The 17277-nt window shown below is 40.5% G+C and overlaps 1 protein-coding gene across 1 annotated transcript in view; it reads left to right on the top strand.

Annotated features, from left to right (window-relative positions):
* Positions 1-5105, top strand: part of LOC102378794 (cytochrome P450 27C1) — a 36720-nt gene extending 31615 nt beyond the window's left edge. The window contains exons 8-9 of the mRNA XM_006028683.2: positions 2663-2866; positions 4950-5105. Coding sequence (XP_006028745.1) covers positions 2663-2866; positions 4950-5066 — 321 coding nt within the window. The 3' untranslated portion in view covers positions 5067-5105. The remainder of the gene's footprint in view (positions 1-2662; positions 2867-4949) is intronic.
* Positions 5106-17277: the final 12172 nt, after the last annotated feature.

The raw sequence follows: 17277 nt of genomic DNA, 5'->3' as shown, positions 1-17277 counted from the left end.
CCCCCCCCCCCCCCCCCCCCAACTCCTTGCTGTTGATTGGCAGAGAGGGCTGCCCATTGTGGATCCCCACCTTTTTCCACCAATCAGCAGTGAGGGGTGGGGCCACGCGATGGTCAGCCCTCTTGGCCATTCAGTGGTGAGGTGTGTGGCTGCTGGGGCCCCTTGGCCCATTATTCTATTCTGCATTTGGGATAGAATAATTGCATGCAAATATATAGACAGGTGAATGACTGGCTTGGAGTGTTAATTGCAAATCACAGGAAGTGATTCTTCCACTCTGTTCAGCACTGGTGAGGCCTCTGGAGTATTGTGCCCAGTTTTGGGCATTGCCCTTTAGAAAGGATGTGGACAGATTAGATAGAGTCCAGTGGAGAGCAACACAAATGGAGGCCTGGGAAGCAAGACTTAGGAGGAAAGGTTGAAAGAACTAGGGTTACATCGTCTAGAAAAGAGAAGACTAAGGGGGGGATTTAATAACAGTCTTCAAATACCTCAGGGGCAATTATGGACAGGATCGAGATGGGCTTTTCTTGTAACCATAGGGGACAGGATTGGAGCAATGGCCTCAACTGCAGCAGAAGACATTTAGGTTTGAAATGAGGAGGAACTTTCTGACGGTTGAGGGTGGTCAAGCATTGGAATGGGCTACTTAGAAAAGTAGTGAACACTCCATCCCTGGGAATTTTCAACAGCAGATTGGAGAGAGCCTTGGGATGATTTAGTTAGGGTTGTTCCTGTCTGAGCAGATTCTGGACTAGATGTCTTCGTGAGCCAGCCACACTTTCCTATGATCCTATAAACCGGTTCAGGTTTGGAAAGTTTTTTTTTCATATCCACTAGCATGGTAACTTAAAAAAAGTTTAGATTTTGGAGAAACAGAATAAGGTATGTGAACCATGTAAATACAAATCCTGCTGGGGTAGTTTTGGCTCATAACTCTTCTATTTGAAACCATGGGTTATTTTGTAATATATATTTACAGAATAAATCATAATTGTTCAGAATGATGCAACTGAGCATTGTATCAATCCTTATGGCAAAGTCTGCTCTTAAATACATACATATGGTTTCTTTGGGTAGATGTGATATCTTTTATTAGACCAATTAAATAGTTGGAAAAAAGTTCTTTGAAAGGTTTTGGGCACAAACACCCTTCTTCAGGCACAAGGAGAATCTGTTGGTGTTTGTGTGTTCTCCTGGGTGGAATTGAAGCCAGTATGCAAAATGCAGGTCTGTGAAAATGTAAATGTGTGGCAGTGAGTATCAGAGGGAATGAGACAATAGGTGTGAGACAGGTATGTGGGGGGATAAGGGGAAATGTTGAACTGTTGATAAAATGTAGCTGGTAAAATGCAGACAGGTTACCTGGGGTTATGGGATGTCAGGCAGGTTGTAATGTGCCATAAATCCAACATCTATATTTTAGTCCATGGTTTTTTGTATTCAGTAGATTTCTGAAGTGAAGTTTGTAGACTCGTCTATGAAAGGTGTTTTGTAAATTCCCTTTGAGGATTAAAACTGAGAGATTGGAGAGAGGGTGGTGGTCCTGTGAGAAGTGTGCACCCTTAGGTAACTGCGTATTTTTGTCTTCAGTAGATTTCCAGTGTGCATTCATTCTGGTGCACAGTTGTTGTTTGGTTTTTCCTACATATTTTCCATCAGGGCATTCAGTGCGCTGGATCAGATATAGTACATTTCTGGAGGTGCAGGTGTAAGATGCAGGAATGGCGATGGTTCTGTTGTGGGGTGGAGTTATTGTGGGGGTGATGGAGATGTGTTGGCAGGTTTTACATTTCTTGTCCCGGCATGGCCTAGATCCATTTGGTGTACTTCTGGGAATGAGGAAGTTTGCTTCTGGGGATGAGGCTGGTGAGGTTTTGGTGCTTGTTTAAAGGCTAGGTTGGGTGATTCTGGAAAGATCTGTTTAAGAATTGGGTTTTCTTCTGGGATGCAATTGTTTGAGGATTTTCCACATAGGTTCCAGGGAAGGATGGTATGTCATAACTCTAATGGTGTGCGAGTTGTACACCAGCAGGCTCTCCCTGTCCCTGAAGAAGAGTGTTTGTGCCTAAAAGCTTGTAAAGAACTACTTTTCCAATTATTTAGTTGGCCTGATAAAAGATATCACATCTACCCAAAGAACCTTGTCTGCCTATGACCTTAGACCAACATGGCTACAACCAACAACCCTAAATACACGTGCTTTTGTTCTTTGTAACTCTTCATTATAAATTCTAATATGTTCTTTTTCATGTCATATCCTTCTTTGCCATCCCCTATGACCATATTTCGCTCTCAAGTACACTTATGTATAAGTAAATTTATATAACTGTAGCTGAGACTCTAGTCTGGGTTGTCTGATTTTCATAAATGCAATTTCCCTTTTCTTTTGATTGTGTAGCATGCGCTGTTTGTTTAACACAGGAGACAACAAGTGTGGAAAGGTTGGTTTGTTTTTTTTTTAATATAAGGTCATGAGAAACTAATCGAGTCTAAAAGGTTTTGAAATTAACCCAGTTTAACTCTGAGAAGTGGATCTAATTTTTCAAATCTCTTAATATTTATATAATATTCCCATTATATTTCATGTTACAGAAATTATAAATGAATTGTTTGTACATGTCCTGAAACTGACTAAACATAAAATCAAATATTTTCTCAGACCCAGCTGGCACTTTGTCATTATGCTACATCTTACGATGAAGAGAATTTCCCAATGGCAAATGAGTTCCAACCTGAGCGCTGGCTGAGGAAAGACCATATGGACAGAGTAGACAACTTTGGTTCCATCCCATTTGGTTATGGCATTCGCAGTTGTATAGGAAAAAGAATTGCCGAACTGGAAATTCACCTTGTACTGATTCAGGTTAGAAATTTGTGACAAGATTACAAGATTATATATCAGTACGTGCTTGCTATGCAAATCACCTCTGGACATCCCTTTTTTATATCTAAAGCATTATCCTGTCACAGGACTTTTGATGAGCACATAGTGATCTGTTTTGAATTAAGCATGTTACAAGGTATTTTTGATATGGCACAATCCAGTATAAGATCAAGGAAATTAAATTATCGGTATAGCAGAATTTTAATTAATGAATTGCAGCCTTTAAATAAAAGACTCCCTTGGCACACAGTAGGGCAATGAGGGCCAATCCTTTTGGCAGGCGTGCTACAAATGAACCCCCAAATCTCCCAAGTGCCACTCTGACCCCCTTTCCATGGCTGATCTGCTGCTCTGCTTTCTGCTTCCTGCCTTGTCTGGCACTGTGCTGTCTGTCCCCTCCCTAGTCTACTGGTTGCTACACACAGAGGCTTCCTGGGTCAGTTATGGCACTCATGCCACAGGTTGGCCACCCCTACAGTAGAGTGTTTACTTATTTGTAAGATTTTGTATAAAACATGTTGGAACTAAGAACAAGTAGGCACTTACCAGAAAGTGAAATAGGGTTGTAATCCTTAGTCTGAAGTGGACCATAATTTCAAGCATTCAAATCAAATGTTATTTTCTCCACCTTTCCTGTTCTCCCTGTCCTCATTTATTTTTGTCTTTCTTTTCTATTTTATATATTTTCTGGGTTTTTCGTATTTTTTCACGAGTTAGAGAAGGCTTTCCCATCAATCCCTATGTGGTTGCTCATCTCCAAAATGCACATAAATATTCAGATCAGTTTGATCAGTAAATGCAGTAAGTAACGCAGCAAGTAATGCAGAAAATGATTTAAAGATTACGGTGCAGCACAAATGAAATATGAGGACATAATGTAATGCTGATGTAAAAAAAGGCAAGTGTCATTCTGGGATGTATTAACAGGAGGTAATATTCCTCTCTTCACTCAGTAGGAATGAGGTCTCACCCAAAATGTTATGTTCAGGTTTAGGATCTGCACTTGAGTGCAGAGTAGAGAAGAAACAGAGAGGATATAGAGGAGAACAGAAAGAATGGTAGGAAGTTTACAAAACATGACTTCTGAAGGAATTGGATCCTTCAGCCTAACAAAAAGAAGTCTGAAAGAGAAATACAAAATCTTCCAGTATATGAGAGGTTGCTCTACAGTGGATTGCAACCAAGCTCTCAGTATGTCTACTAATGGGTACATAAGAAGAATGCAGCTGTTGTAAACCATTTGAGCAGACTACCTAGAGAAGTTTGATGATTTTTACTCACAGGTTAAAGAAACATTGGTAACAATGGCTTAGGTATACTTGATCCTGTCTTAGGGCAGGAGAATGGACAACATGGCCTTTAAACATCCTTTCCATCCATATATTTCTGTGATGCCATAATGCTGGTCCCCTCAAATGTGCTCGGTAATCGTATATACTTACTCTGTACCACTTCAGAACATTTGCTGTCTCATTTTTGTATTCAGTCTCCTGCTGGTTCAGTGAAGGTGTCATAAGAATAATTATTTAACGTTAGCAGACTCCCCTTGACTGAATGGCAGCCTGTTTATCCCATTCTGTTCTAATTAGTTTCTTCTATGCGCATCACTGATTTTTTCTGAGTGCCTTCCAGTAATGGTGTTAAGCAATCTGCCTCATGTTTGTTTTCTCATCTTTTGTCCAGACAGATAATTGGATTTTGGTGTTTAAACACCTTGCCTTTAGAATAGAAGTTGGTGAGGTTTATAATCTGAGTTCCTGTGGGAGTTAATTGCACACTTTTGGGCTGACCTCTGAGGAACTTGATGGATCGAAAAGACAAGTTTTATTCTAATTGTAGAAAATTCGTTTGCACTACAGAAACAAAATTGCCAACCAGGTTCTTCATTCTGGGGCAGCGTTATATTTTTCCCTTCAGGGGAACCATGTTACTTGAGTCTATTAGAGTTGACACCATACATGTTGTTTCTCACAAACTTAAAGGGCTGTTGCTGGTTTTCTGTGGAGAATTATAATCTTGTTGCTTTATAATACTTCTAATATCACCATATGTCTCTTTCCAGTTGCTTCAAAATTTTGAGATCAAAATTTCTTCCAAAACAAAACCAGTTCGTGCTAAAACCCATGGACTTTTGACTCCTGGAGACTCCATCAATGTGAAATTTGCTAACAGGAAGTAAGAATCTAAAGTTTAGTAAATTTTGGTATACTCTTCTGAGATATAGACTTGCATAGGATTGAAATATGATGATCATTCTCTTGTTCACTGGTTTGTGGATACCCTGTAAAATGAGCAGGCCTTATGTTCTGACTTAGTTGAAGCAATATGCAAGAGAAGTTAACTCTGTCATAGTAGATAATTATGATATTTCATGTGGAATCTATAGAAACATAAACTGAAACATTTCCTTTTTGCACTGGAAGTCATTTTTCTCTGGAGCGATTTCTGGTGGTGGCAATGGGTGCACTGAAACAATAGTATAAAATTCAGATATTGCATACTGTCCTATGCTTTTTCTAGAGTGTGTAAACATGAGACAAATACTTCATGTGCTTTTGAGAGGCTCTGTGATAGCAACGTACTGCATTCAAACTTATGTCCATACGTGGAGATTTTCTGGGGTTTTGATCCTCCCCAGAAGTGTCATTTTTATAATTCCCCACACAGCAGTGGGGTCATCAGTAAAGTTTTTCTTTACTTAGTTTGCAGAAATATTTGCACAATGTTCATAAAAAATAAAAATGAATTCAGTAGCTGGAAATGTAAGGAGTTTCTTAAAAAGGCAAAAGTCCTATCAGTTTATTTAGACTGAAAATTTAGAATGTTTTAAAAATGTATTTATAAATCATTATTGCCTATAGACATGCTTTTTTAAAATTAAACTTTAATTTGGATATCACATTACAGGGTTATGAGCCCAACTTCATAATAGTGCTGATACGTGAAAAGCAAAATGTAAAACCAGCTAGTTTCACTGCTCCAGTACACAAAGTTACAGAGATAGTTCTCAAACAAGATGATAAACATGATAAAATGATAAAAATTAAATACTTATGTACATGTTCTCATTTCCTCTGAGAGAAAGTGTTATTAGCAGCATAGATATGTGTTTTTTTTAAGCATGTAATGTTTAACCTAACGATCTCTTTTTAAATGTAAGCACTGGACATTTCCCATTGTAGAATATTGCTCAGTGGATTCAGTACACAAGTGCCCTCTGTAGGATGTAAGTATAACTGCTACTGTGTTTAATAGTTTGTGATTCATTGACCATTTAGCGGCCAGTTTAAGGAGCAAATGCTTTAAAGTCTTATCTCTGACAGCTAATGGGAAGTCTTTAATGTGACGTCACAAGGAGTCACGTTTAAATTTAAAAGAAATCCTTATTTAGGAAAACATTTTACTTGTGGAATATTTTATGATGCCTTGCGGTGAAACATTTTACAAAAGAGCTCCAGCTTGAATATTCTAAAGTAAAATGAACCATTTCATAATCTGTAGTTAATTATTACTGTAGGAATGGCAGAATATTGTTGAAATGTAAGAAAGTTACTTACTGATATTCGTAAACCTTCTAACAATGGAAATGCAAGAAACTAGTTTTCAAATTGGGGTTCTTAATTTGTCTTTTGTTCTTCACCCATGCGGCCTTCAAAAAAGTTCAAGATATGGTAAAAATGGTTTTTTAAATTCTTTTTTATTTTTAATAGTATAATACTTTTGCGTATCTGAGCTCTGCAGACGGAGACAGTTCTGTATTTCTTGGAAGTACCAATGTGAGGACTTGGTGATGTTCCTCCTTTTCATGGATGTGCTATATAAATCTTTTTCTCTGTAAGGTCATTCATCTATTTTGTCAGAGTATTAAACATCTGTATAGATAGCCAATGAATCAAAGAAGTCAGAACTTTGTTAGTTATACCCATGTAGCTATTTATGTTATTATTTTATTTTTCTTGTGTTTTTTATTTCCTTTCCAATATGATTTCCAAAAAACATCCAGCTTTGCACTGACTCCTTTTTCTGAGACTGGATTATTTTTCTCCAGAGCCAGTCTACACATTTGAATATTATCCAGAAGATAGACAAAAACTTTTAATTTCATAAGGGTTAAGCATGCTGCTTCCATGACACTCCGAGCATATCTTGACTGAGAGCAGAAGGGCCACACTCTGAATCCAAATTTGGATTCCTTATGGGACCTGTATTTTGCACTATTATATCATCATTAGTGTAGAGCAGTGGTTTTCAAACGGGGGGCCGCCCTCCTAGCGGGGCTTGAAGGAATGTTGTGGGGTGCAGTCCAAGGGGGCATGGGCAACAAGTTTGCAAGGAGCCAGTGCCACTGCAGCCATTCATGGGGGGAATGCCGGGGCAGGGAGCCCCAGGCAGGCTCTACCAGTGGGCTGCTACGTCTCTGGGAGCCCGGCGTGGTGGGTGCGCAGCCTAGAGCCACAGTGGGGCCAAGGCAGGAGGTGCTGGAGCCACGGTGGGTGGAGCCTGCCCTGCCAAGCCGAGCCGTGGCGGCTGCTAGGATGAGGAGTGCCCTGTGCCTAGCTGTGCTGCTCCTCTGGGGTGAGGAGGGCAGGAGGGGGGGAGCGCAAACAAAATTGTAACTCTAAGGGGAGCTCAGCTCAAAAAGTTTGAAAACTGCTGGTCGAGAGCAACTATTGGTGTTTTCTGATATTTTTGTTAATTCATACCAATTCCAAGCTGATACTTCACAGTATAAGAGGCATTCTAGAAATGCTATTTTAATAATTTCAGTCATCTCATATAAAAGAAAGTTTTGATTTGTTTTGATAAAGAATCTTGTTTGGTACATTTAATAAAATATTTATATAAAATAGATGTCTCAGTTTCTGTTTCGTATTGTTGTTCACAATAGCACTTTTCCCTAGTATCTCCAAATTTTGAACATGTTGGAAGGAAACATTTTATAACTGTGAAATTGATTCATGGGAAATGATTCCATTAGCTTGAGGTGTTGGGGATTGCTACAAGATTTATAAGGTGGGTAAGGAATTTGTTTAAGGGAAGATGGTAGTGTTGTTGAGGGGGGAGCTAGCAGTCTGGAGAAACATTCCTCAAGGAATAGTTTTGAGATTAATCTAATTTACTATTTTCATTAATTAATTAGCAAAAAAAGTGTTTCACAAAATTGGGAAATGTTGTTAACACAGAGGAGGATTAGATTATTGTAAAGGAAAACCTGGATGACCTTGAGGACTGACTGGAATAATAGAAATGGAGGAAATTTAATAGTACAAAGTACAAGGTTATACAATGAAGAAATAACAAGGTTTTCTGCTGGGAGTTCATAAGGTGAAATGATAACAGAGAAAAACTCGGTTGTATTAGTTGATCAAAAGATGACTATGAGCTGCCAGTGTTATGAAAGAGATAAATACTGTCTTTTGATGCATTGCGCAAGGTATTTCCAGCAGAAATGTGAAACGATTAATGATATTGTACAGACTCCTCATCTGGAATGTTGTTCATAATGCTAATCACCTATGTTCAAGAAAGATTAATTCAGACTTGAAAAGGTACAGAGAGGGGCTGCTAGGGATATGACAGATGTATAATTTAGTGTGCATTAAGAGGCTTAAAAAAGTAATAAAAACTGAGCAGACATGATACACAGCAATATAACTGCACAAATTGTCCTTTCCTGCACTGAAAAGCCTTAGATGAAAAAGGGATAACTGGTATGCAAAGGAGCAAAACGGTTCAGCTTGTGTAGCTTTCCTCCATAAGACAATCAAGGAAATGAAGATCCTATCTTAAATGAGCTTGAATTGTTTAGTCTAGCAAAGTGAAGGTTGAGAGGGTATATGATTGCTATTTATACATGCATCAAGACTGTTAGCACAAGGGAAGGGGAAGAACTAAAGGATGGGGTTTGCACAAGAACAAATGGTATAAACTAGCCATGAATAGAATAAATTTAAGTTGGAAGGTAGAAAAAGGTTTCTAACTATCAGGTGAGTGAAGTTCTGGAACAGCCTTACACTGGGCCAAAAAAGCAAACAAGTTTATAAAAGAACTTGATCGATTGATGAAAAGGGGTAGAAACTGGTTTCCTGGCAGTAACAGGGAACTGGACTTGATGACCCAGGAGGACCCTTCCAGCTCTATGTTCCTACCTTTGACTTGAATGGCAGCTTCATTTGTTGGGTAATTATTGAAATAAATACAAATGAACGTTGAAGTATTTAGTACAAACCAATACAGAATACTGAGTGTGTCTACACATGCATTAACGCGCTTTAATTAATGCTTTAGTTTAGGGAATGAGCTTTAGTTCAAGCACCCCTGCCACCATTTTGAAGTGTGAGGACACTGATACACGAGACGCAGCAGGCTGCTAGAGCACAGGAATTGCCACACTCCAGCCGCCTCGACTGACTGTGTCTGCTCCAAGATGCTGGAATCCAGCATGGCGGAGCAGCCTCCATACTTGTGTACAGGAGCCCCCAGTTTTTTGTGATGCTTTAATGCACATTAGCTTATTGTAATGCGCATTAACTAAAGAGCACAGTTTTTGGTGATACTTTAATGCACATTAAAATGGGCTAAATATGCATTAAAACGCACGTGTGGGTGCACCCACTAGCACTATAAAGAACATAACCACAGAGAGGCAGCAGTTGATACTAATTGATACTCATAAAAATTGTGATCTGGAGATTTTTAGGCAAAGGGTTCATTGTTTGCTATTTTTTTCCTTCAGTACTCAAGAATAATATATATATTTTCAAATACATTCCACTTTTTCCTTCTAAAAGCAGCTGGATTGATCAGGGCTTTTTAGTTTAACTACTGCAATTTAAATACTACCTGCTATGTTCATAGGGGATCAGAGAATAAAATAGAAGAGTCTTTATTTTAGAAGAAAGGGGTATTGAAATTTCAGAGGGTAGCATGAGAGAAGATAATTGTGTTGTTTTATGCCGTTCCATGATCTTAAAATCAGAGATTACAGGAAATCAAAGGCCGGCATATTTAGAAAAAATGCTTTTTCATGCAGTGTATAGTCTACCTCTAGAATCTGGTATTGCAAGAGGTCACTGCCAAACACTGTCAGCAGACTTTAGAAAGTTCTAGTCTTTAGAAGGATTAAAGAGGGAATATAAATTGCAGCTAATAAGATAACATGAATGCAGTATCATCAAACCACATGCTTTGAAGTATGCGAAGGTTGTCTGTAAGTGTTGAAAAGCCATGTCATCTTTATTATGTCCTACACGGTACATTTGGTTAGGGACAAATCTAGTCTCTGAGTCACAAGATGATTATTTTAGCTGAATGCTGGGAGGAGGGTGGGGAAAGGAGAACGAGGGGAAAGAATCATTCCTACAAAACTGAAGCAACTGTTGACCATTCCATTTCCTTTCCATCCTTGTGACAAGGTGTTTAGCAGAATTTGCAGATTTCACTGAAATCCCACAGGCAGTGCCATGAGCGCTACTGCTGTGACCTCAAACGTGCTACTTTTTGGGCCATCAGCCATGCACCTTTAGCACCCGTGCCACCCCAGCCTCCAGCCCTTCTGTGAAACGTGCTGTAGCCTAGTACCTGTGTAGCCCTCATGGCCATACCACATCAGTTTTGTGGGTAGGAACGCATTGGAGCATTGTCTAGCCCCCGATTTGTCCATCTTCTGACCTGCTTTTACTCCAGCAAGCGAACATAAGACTTGATGGGATTTTCTGGGTCAAGTCCAGTCTCCTGCCATCATAGGCAACCAAATGGCATAATCCTGATCATAAACTATTTAACCTCCATCTTAAAACTATTTGGGATTAATGTTTTATATTTGATCCTAAATACACCCTGTACATGGCCACAGAAGGAGCTCCTACCACATCTGACTCTGCACAGTACAGAGCATGCACCCCCATTGCAGGCCAGCTAACAGAACCCTGCTTTCCTAGCACCCCAGAATTGTTTTTTCTCTGCTGACAAGAAGCCGTCTGTACCAGTGGTGACAAGGACAAGATGTGCATTTAGGTGTGCTGTAGGCTTTTTTACCTTCAAGTATTAGTAGAGGAGATAGGATCTGAACCTTACTACTGTGCCAGGTACTATGCAGTCTCTGTACTACCATTTACAATAGTAGTTTACAGTCCCTTTGAACATGCATAAAAGAGTATGCAAAATGAAAAAAACACAGGGAATCAGTGCCACACTTCCTAGGTGTTGACTACTTAGAGGCAAGATACTAGACTTCATAAATTAAGCAAAGGAGGTGTGGTTTCTATATATGTGTCCTATCATCTATCATGTAGAGATATAATGAAGCAACATTCTCGTAGCTTGCTGGAACCTGAGAATAGTCCTAAGTGGAAAACACTTGGGTCATAACTATTGGTGGGTGCATCTACACATGCCATTAAGGTGACATTATAAACTCTGGCACAGTTTGCTCTGGAGTCAGCTGCTCCTAGGTGCAGTATCTGCACGTGTGCCTGGGACCGCAGCAGTTTGAGCTGGGGTGGAGCAGCCCCAGGTTGGCAGAGTGCCTGGGGGGTCAGCCTCAGGCTCTAGGTGGCGAAGTCGGGTGGTGGAGGGGATGGCTAGGACACGGGTGCTAAAGTGCGGGGCTAGGCGGCAGGTGGACCCCCCACTTTTGCACCCTCATGACCCAGCCAACCTCTCTCACCATCTACACGGACGTTATGGCAGAGTTAGGTACTCTGCCGTAAGATAGTACTGTCCCCAACAGTACTGTCTTGCAGCAGAGTTAGTTAATTTATTGCGCCTAAATACTGGCATATGTGTAGATGGTGATGCTTTACTGCAGAGCTAATTAATCAGCTCCACAGTAAAGCGCACGTGTAGATGCCCCTGGTATATACATTTACGTTTTTAAATATTCCAATTTCCCACCTATACACTTAAGAAATGAACATAGATAGGCAGGCTGGAACTGTAACTCTAATAGCATAATGGTAGATGACTTATATAGCGAAAAGTAAATATTTATAAAGTGTTAGGATACAGAATTCCTCTCTTTTCTCTGAATAATTTAATCAAGTGAAAATGTAAATAGGAAGCAACCAAAGAAGTTTGCATGTTTATAAATTAATGCGTTTGCTGTGTATAGGTTTTGTTTCTTTTCAGTTAAAGAAAAAATATATATAAATGTTGTGTAGAATTTCTTTCCAATGGATTTAATTGGGGAACTTCCTCCACTGTCCAAAGTGCAGCTTACATCAGAGAACCAGGGGCTTGTTCATTATTGTAGGAATACCATTGAGGAAAAACCTTTCATGGTCCAGAAGTACCATTAGATGGTGCTGTCTTCACAGTATCACTCAGTTTTAGTCAAATTGTATTTATGGAAGAAGAACATCTAAAGATACATCTAAGAAAACCAAATAAGTCATTCATGCAATGTTCACTCCTGTAGCCATATCTAAAATTCATTGTTCTTCATATTCTGTCAGTTCTTTAAGTTACAGTTTTTTTGCTATACTTGTTTGACAAAGTTTTGAAAGACTGCTTTCATACATACATCAGACCCATATGCAGCTGTGTGCCTGCTTTACACATGCACTTCTGCACATGCTTGCTCAAAACCAGAGAACAACACAGGCATGTAGAGCACTTTGCAAACAAAATAAAACACACAGCCTTGTGCGCACAATTGCCTGTAGGCCTGTTGGAGAAATACAGGCTTTTAGAGCTACATTATTAGAAACTTCTGACTATTCTGACTACAGCTGTATGTTTAGTGCTGTGCAAAAGGGGCAGCATAGACATCCCGCAGTGAGCAACTCCATCTAGATAAGGCAGATACAAAGAAGACAAGATCCTGAAGGTGAAGCTTATGGCTGAGGTGCGGTCTTCCAGTCCCATGTTTCCATATTCCCAAGTTCAATTAAAAAGGGAGTAACTAGGAGGAAAATTTGTTGTCTGGCTGGTTCCAGCTATCTTGTTGTTGACTCCTTCAAGTGTTGCAGAAAAGAAAAGTTTTTGACATGCTTGCTGTAAAAGGCTTCGAGAGTATTTGCCTGTAGCACCCACCCTGCTACCAAGTGTTGATCCAGTACGGCAATTGTAGAATGCGACTTGTCGACTCCCTGAAGTAACACACTGCGCTTGGATTTAAGGGAAGTTGGAGAAGCTTATGTATATGATGAAAGAAGATCTAGGGAATGATCTGAGCAGTGCTGAGAGAGACGATAGGGGCAGCCACGGCTTGGTTTTACTGTTTTGTTACTGAAATAAGAAACGGGGCACATCTACATGTGCATTAATGTGCTATGATTATGGCGTATTAAATTTAGTAGCACCAGTGCATGCTGTTTTAGTGCCGCTAATGCATCGTGGACTAATTCTACTGTGCATTAGCATGGTTTTTGCTGTGAAGTGCTAATGCGCAGTAGAATTAGTCTACTGTGCATTTACTGTCTTGTGTGGACGTGCTCACAGAGATTGACAATCTAAGTGATCAGCTAGTCCCACCCTCATCCCCCCCCCTGAAAAAAATCCAACCAAACAAAAGATAACATAAAAACCCCATCCCTTCAGAAATGAAGGAAATTGCAGAATGAATGAAATGATAGGAAAAATTCCTCTTTGCTACACATGCTGGAGTGTTATTAACTTAACTCAGTTTTGCTCAAATTTGCAATATGTATAAGGAAAATAATTATTTTTTCAGAAGAAAGTCATGCAGTTAAAACCAAGACTGTCCATGTAATTGGATAATGGCAAGGCAATAACGCACATCTATTTGGAGATGCAGCAAATGCAGAACAAGTGACCATTAACCATTACTGGGAGAATTGTAGCCCTAAAAGCTCAAGAAAGATTATGCATTTCTGATTCAGTCTACAAGGTGCATCTCTACCATAACTTCTACCTGGCTTCAAACTAACATGGCTATTTCTGTCTAACTGTTATTACAACTCCTGTTAAAAAAAACAAGATCATGTAGTAACTTTTCCAGTAGCAAATGCTCATATTCTACCTTTGTTAGAATGAAAACACTTGCTTAACATGAAATTAGGTTTTAAGAGGTGCCGTGGAACGGGGTACGTGAGACCGTGGGCAGCTTAAGGAAAGCATTCTCAGATATCTTCCAGCATTTACAGTGAATAATAAATAATACATCAACATAGACATATCAAAACTATGGTGATTAATCCACAAATAAAAATTCCATTTACCCTAGTAGATAAATTTATTAAAATTAATATAATAGAGAAATAGAGTTACTGAGAAGACAGGTAACTTACGAAGTGTATTTACAGTATTGCAGAAGGCTTACATTAGAGTAATAAAAAAAATGGTGGCCCAGATTCAGAGAAACATCCTAAATCGGGAAGGTTGCTTAAATACTTTCTAGAATCAGGTCCTTCAGGAACACAATGACAGACTTGAGCCATGTCTACGTTAGCAAATAAATCCTTTCAGCAATTGGTGTCTATCAGTGATTCGGTTAGTTAAATTAGTGCTGACCATAAGTTACTGCTCTGAAGTGTAGACAAAGAGGAATTTAAAAATATTATCATTTATACAAGTACTTTTCACTGTCAGTATCTGCAAGGACTGAAGACCCCTGTCTGTCATGCAGGAAGCACAGCCAGTTAGAATTGCAGCAAGAGCTCTGAACTCAGCAAAAAGCAGCTGTTCCCAGACTGAGAAAATGATTCAATAGCAGCTGTGTTGGCTGTGAGAGAAAAAAAATGTGTGTGAAAAATGCTCACAGACCATTTTAAAGTTAATTTACTAATCTCTGTCTTTGACACTGCTTCTAAGCCAGTTCAGTAGTACTCCCTGAGCGAAATTATTCTCCCAGTATTCACTGTCACACCTCTTAATGCTGCTCACTAGTATTGTCACAAATCCACGGCCACCCAAAATTCACAATAGTGCAATTTTTAAAACATATTTATATTATTGCTTCAGAAAAGCTGTGGAAAATACAAGTTTTCTTTTGCAGTCTGGAATACCAAGTTTATAATCCATGTATAAATGAATTATTCACCACTTGACTAGTCAGCTTAGTTTTATTCTGAGAGGTAAACTGGATGTCAATACTGACTGCTTTTTCATTCATCTCACTTCTGCTCTGCATTGTATTTTCAAATATGATTATGACAGCCATTTGGGATCCAGTCTATAGATTTATAAAACAGCAGGCTCACTTAGTAGACAGCATAAAGCCAATGTATTTTTGCTACTCTTGTGTTGTGTCAAACCCAAATCTTTGTCATTCACATTTTGGTGTAGCTCTTCTAGTCATCAGTGACAATTTTTTTCTTGTGGTGTTTGGCTCTTTGCTTTGAAAATTATATATCAAATGCACAAATCTGTTACTGTATAAGACTTCACGGCATAGCTGTACCCTGCATAATGGGGCATAACGGGGCCATGTGTAAGCAGTGTAGCTAGAACTCACATCTTCCTGCTCCAAAAAGCAAAATCTCTGCCATGTAAGCATCTCTGGTAGATGGTTTGAGGTGTATTAGCCTTGTGGAACAGAGTTTGAGCAGTTCAGTGCAAATCAGCTAAATCTGAGAGCCAGCAGGTTTTAAGGGACCTCAAAGATCATTTTATCCACTCTCTTGCACAGATGAAGGATAAGAAAGTAAAGATTATTTTGAAGAGATACCAGCACAGATTCCCTTTTCAGCCGGTCGGAAGGGAAGGGGGGTGCTGGAACCCACCAGTCCTGATTTAATAAGCCATTGCATTATTCAGGGTGCAGACACGCACAATAACTGAATTCTTCCCAAGTGGAATTGGTTTGGAAATGGTTCAAAAATGTTGCAGACTAGAGGCATGCAGACATACGTTTCCCAGCATTCCAAGCGAAGCATCAGCATGAAGTGCTGTTGCTCTGCCACCAGAAGGCTGAAGAGAGCCCTTGTCCCAGCATGCTTTGCAGTAAGAGAGTCGTCAGAGAGTCTGTGGGGTTCCAGATGAACTTTCTCATGTCCTGGGGTCACCTTCGTGGAAATCTGCTCTGAGCTGGTGCCCGCATTTGATCAGCAAGCCACTGAGATGAGAGCACCTTTGATCGTGGGGAAGCATGTGGCCGGTGCCATGTGGAAGCTCAGAAGCTCCAACAGCCTCCAGTCCATGGCCAACCAGTTTGCATGTGCAAGTCCACAGCAGGATTGGCATCGTGGCAGTGGTGCCTGGTGATCAAGGAGGTTCTGGGCTCTGATTCATCCACCTCATTAGCCCTCAAGAGGCTGTGGCTGGGTTTAGACATATGGGGTTTCCCAACAGCATTAGGACCATTGATGGTACCATATCACCATGTGTGCTCTGCCCACCGAGACACAGAGTATATCAACTACAAAGAGCCTTTATCAGTGGTGCTGCAGGTTGTTGTGGATCAGCAGGGACTGTTCCCATATGTGACTACTGGCTGGTCCAGCAAGGTTCATGATGACAGGGGTTTCCACAACTTTGGCCTCATAGGCCAGGTGGATCATGGGGAGTTTATCCCAATATTGAGGTGGGTTGGGTGACTGTTGCCCTCTGCTGATCATTAGGTCACCAGGACCTAGGGTGGAATTTCTCTTTCTTATGTCTGGAATAGGTCTAGAATATTCTGGGTATTAACCAGAAGAAATAATAATATACACACAGCTCATACACTAAAAGCAATGAGAGAATGCGATCATCACCTGCTGGATTTCACTATCCAACGCAGGGCGCCTAGGGCTCACACCAAGGCTAAAGCCCTTGACTTCAGAAGGGCCAACTTCAATGAGCTTAGGAGACTAGTGGGGGAGGCACTAAGGGCCCAGAAGGTAGAGGAGACAGGAGTCCACGAGGGATGGTCGTACCTTAAGGGGACGATCCTCCAGGCCCAAAGGATAACAGTCCCTTAGAAAAGCAAGGGGGGTAAGAGTGCTCAGAGACCCCCTTGGCTCAGCAAGGGCATCCAGCAATGCCTGAGGACTAAAAAGGAGGTGTACAACCAGTGGAAGGGAGGAGCTATCACCAAGGAGGAGTACTCCTCCTCGGCCCGGGAGTGTAGGAGGGCTACTAGGAAGGCCAAGGCAGAGATGGAGCTCAGGCTAGCGTCCAGGATGAAGGACAACAAAAAGTCCTTTTTCAAGTACGTTGGGAGCAAGAAGAGGGCCCCAGGCAATGTAGGGCCCCTGCAAGACGCAAACGGTAATCTGGTGGCTACGCGAGACAAGAAAGCTGATATTTTTAACAGTTTCTTTGCCTCTGTTTTCCTGAACAGGGACCGGGATATCCCACCTACCAGAGGTAGGGACAATCTTGGGGATAGCTCTGTCAGGCCTTCAGTCAGTGCAGATGTAGTTAGGGATCTTCTGGAAGGGCTGGACATTTTTAAATCTGCAGGTCCAGATGCCCTCCACCCAAGGGTGTTGAGGGAGCTGGCA

Source organism: Alligator sinensis, unplaced genomic scaffold, assembly GCF_000455745.1.
Source record: "Alligator sinensis unplaced genomic scaffold, ASM45574v1 scaffold991_1, whole genome shotgun sequence".
In the NCBI taxonomy this organism is placed as follows: domain Eukaryota; kingdom Metazoa; phylum Chordata; order Crocodylia; family Alligatoridae; genus Alligator; species Alligator sinensis.
Note: the sequence above shows the minus strand (reverse complement) of the source record. Positions and strands in the feature narration are given on the sequence as shown.